The 1,937-nt window shown below is 43.7% G+C and overlaps 1 protein-coding gene across 1 annotated transcript in view; it reads right to left on the minus strand.

Moving 5' to 3' along the window:
- Nucleotides 1-262: 262 nt before the first annotated feature.
- LOC101845843 (solute carrier family 22 member 7) overlaps nt 263-1,937 on the minus strand; it is a gene marked incomplete in the record, with an annotated part of 111,993 nt that continues 110,318 nt past the window's right edge. The window contains 1 exon segment of the mRNA XM_035969147.1: nt 263-1,879. Coding sequence (XP_035825040.1) covers nt 1,259-1,879 — 621 coding nt within the window.

Below are 1,937 nucleotides of genomic sequence, written 5' to 3' on the forward strand. Positions count from 1 at the left end.
ACTGGGCACTTTAAGCATCTCCAGTTTGTTGGAAATTTTGAATTTTGCCCGGGTGGCGGCCGAAGCCTACTCTTATTGATTTTAGACCACCAAGGGATCTATAACGTGCGCAACTTGCACACGCGCTTTTGCTTTTATATGCATCATACAAGGGTTGTTCTTAAAGCTATAAATGGGGTTTTCTGGGGTAAGAGTCACAAACCATGCAACTGGCAAATGCCTCGATAAGACATGTAGTGAGAATAACCTGGTCTCGTGTAACCTTCTTCTTGTTCTTCTTCTTCTTCTTCTTCTTCTTCTTCTTCTTCTTCTTCTTCTTCTTCTTCTATTGATTGATAAAACAGTGTACACTATACAGATTTGTCTGGGCGGTAGCCATAAAAAGGAGTAGATTGCCCAAGTACAATTTCCCTCCCTCCAGGTCTCGACTTCCCTGAAGTGCTCCAAAGGATAGACATGATCAATATTTTGGGAATCAAGGAAGTTGTAAGGGAATGTACTGTACAGTTGTAAATTACGAAGAGATTAAAAGACCTGGTATTCAAGCGCAAGTTAATCAAATTCTGTAAAAGAATGGAAAAATGTGGGAACATCTTCCCATCACTTCAGCTAGGTAAAAAATCACAATCATCAAAAACTACAAAGACAAATCAAAGTGAAGGGGAAGACGCAAGCCTTATTACTGAGTGCATACATGCGAATTCTTTGTCGTTTCTCTCCCCTCTAACGACACGCGGGAACTAAAAGGGTTGGGGGGAGGGGGGGGGGGACAAAAAAAACAAAAATAGAAGGAAAAGAAAATGTAAAGCAGATCACAGGGAGATTTACTATTACGGGGAACGCAGAATCGTATTGAAGAAAATAATGAGCTCTCTGTAAGAGTTGACAAAAAGAACGGAGAAGAAGGCGGGGAGAGAGGGAGGAGAGGTGGAGGGGTGGAGGGGTGGAGGGGGATAGTCGACTAGAAGGAAGAAGAGACAAGAATCACTCTAGGTTAGCTGTGAAAGGCAGGGTCTTAGATGATCTGAATTGTGTCGAATATTAAGTAAAAACACCTACATGATTTTATAAGTCTCTTAGAATTGGACTGAAATTTATTTTCTAAATCGCTCTTTCCGTATTTATATTTTCCAGCTCGGTGTCACAAGCGCTGAAATACTGCGCCTTTCAAGAGACCCATTACAGTATGTCTAGTATTCGGGTAAAGATTTCTCTTGACAACGAGTGACTCAAGTTTTATTGGGTCTGCATCTTTATGTTAGAGCTTTGTGCTATTCGGGCTGTCTCTGATATCGACAGAATCCTCAGTGCTTGGCGTCTTGGAACTGAGATGACCTGCGCGTGTGACGTCATCGTAAAGCCTCTCGGTTAAAACGGGTGTTTCCGAAAACCCATCTAGGTTTTCTGCATCTCCTTTGCCGCCATTATCAGGGAGTTTGGATTGGCCTGAGGATAAAGTGACGTCTTTGATGGGCTGCACAGTTCCGGGCTCAGACTGTGAGTCGTCTTTCACTGCTGCCTCATCTTTATTATCCCCTGTCTTTCCCGCCATCTTGTCGTCTGCACACTCGGTGACGCCGCTTTCACTCTCGTCAGAAGTTGAAGAGATACTGCAACCATTCATAATTGACATTTGCTTTTCGGGTATTTTGTCCTCGCTGTCTGGCGGTAGTACTAGCACTCTATCTATGTCTAAGACGTGGCTTAATTTCTTGACAGCGTAGTCATCATTGGTGGTGCTGTTATCATCAACTTCCGGTGCTGCGATAAGGCTGTCCGCCATGACTTCGCCCTTGGTCTCTGGTATGATGAGACAGAGCAGGAGGCAAATGACCATCAGCACTCCGATAATGGCGTAGGACATGACTACCTGGTCATCCTGATGGGAAGAAAATGATGAAAAAAAACGGAAATGGGTTAACAAACCGCTCTAGATG

The sequence above is a fragment of the Aplysia californica genome, unplaced genomic scaffold (assembly GCF_000002075.1).
Source record: "Aplysia californica isolate F4 #8 unplaced genomic scaffold, AplCal3.0 scaffold00120, whole genome shotgun sequence".
NCBI lineage: Eukaryota > Metazoa > Mollusca > Gastropoda > Aplysiida > Aplysiidae > Aplysia > Aplysia californica.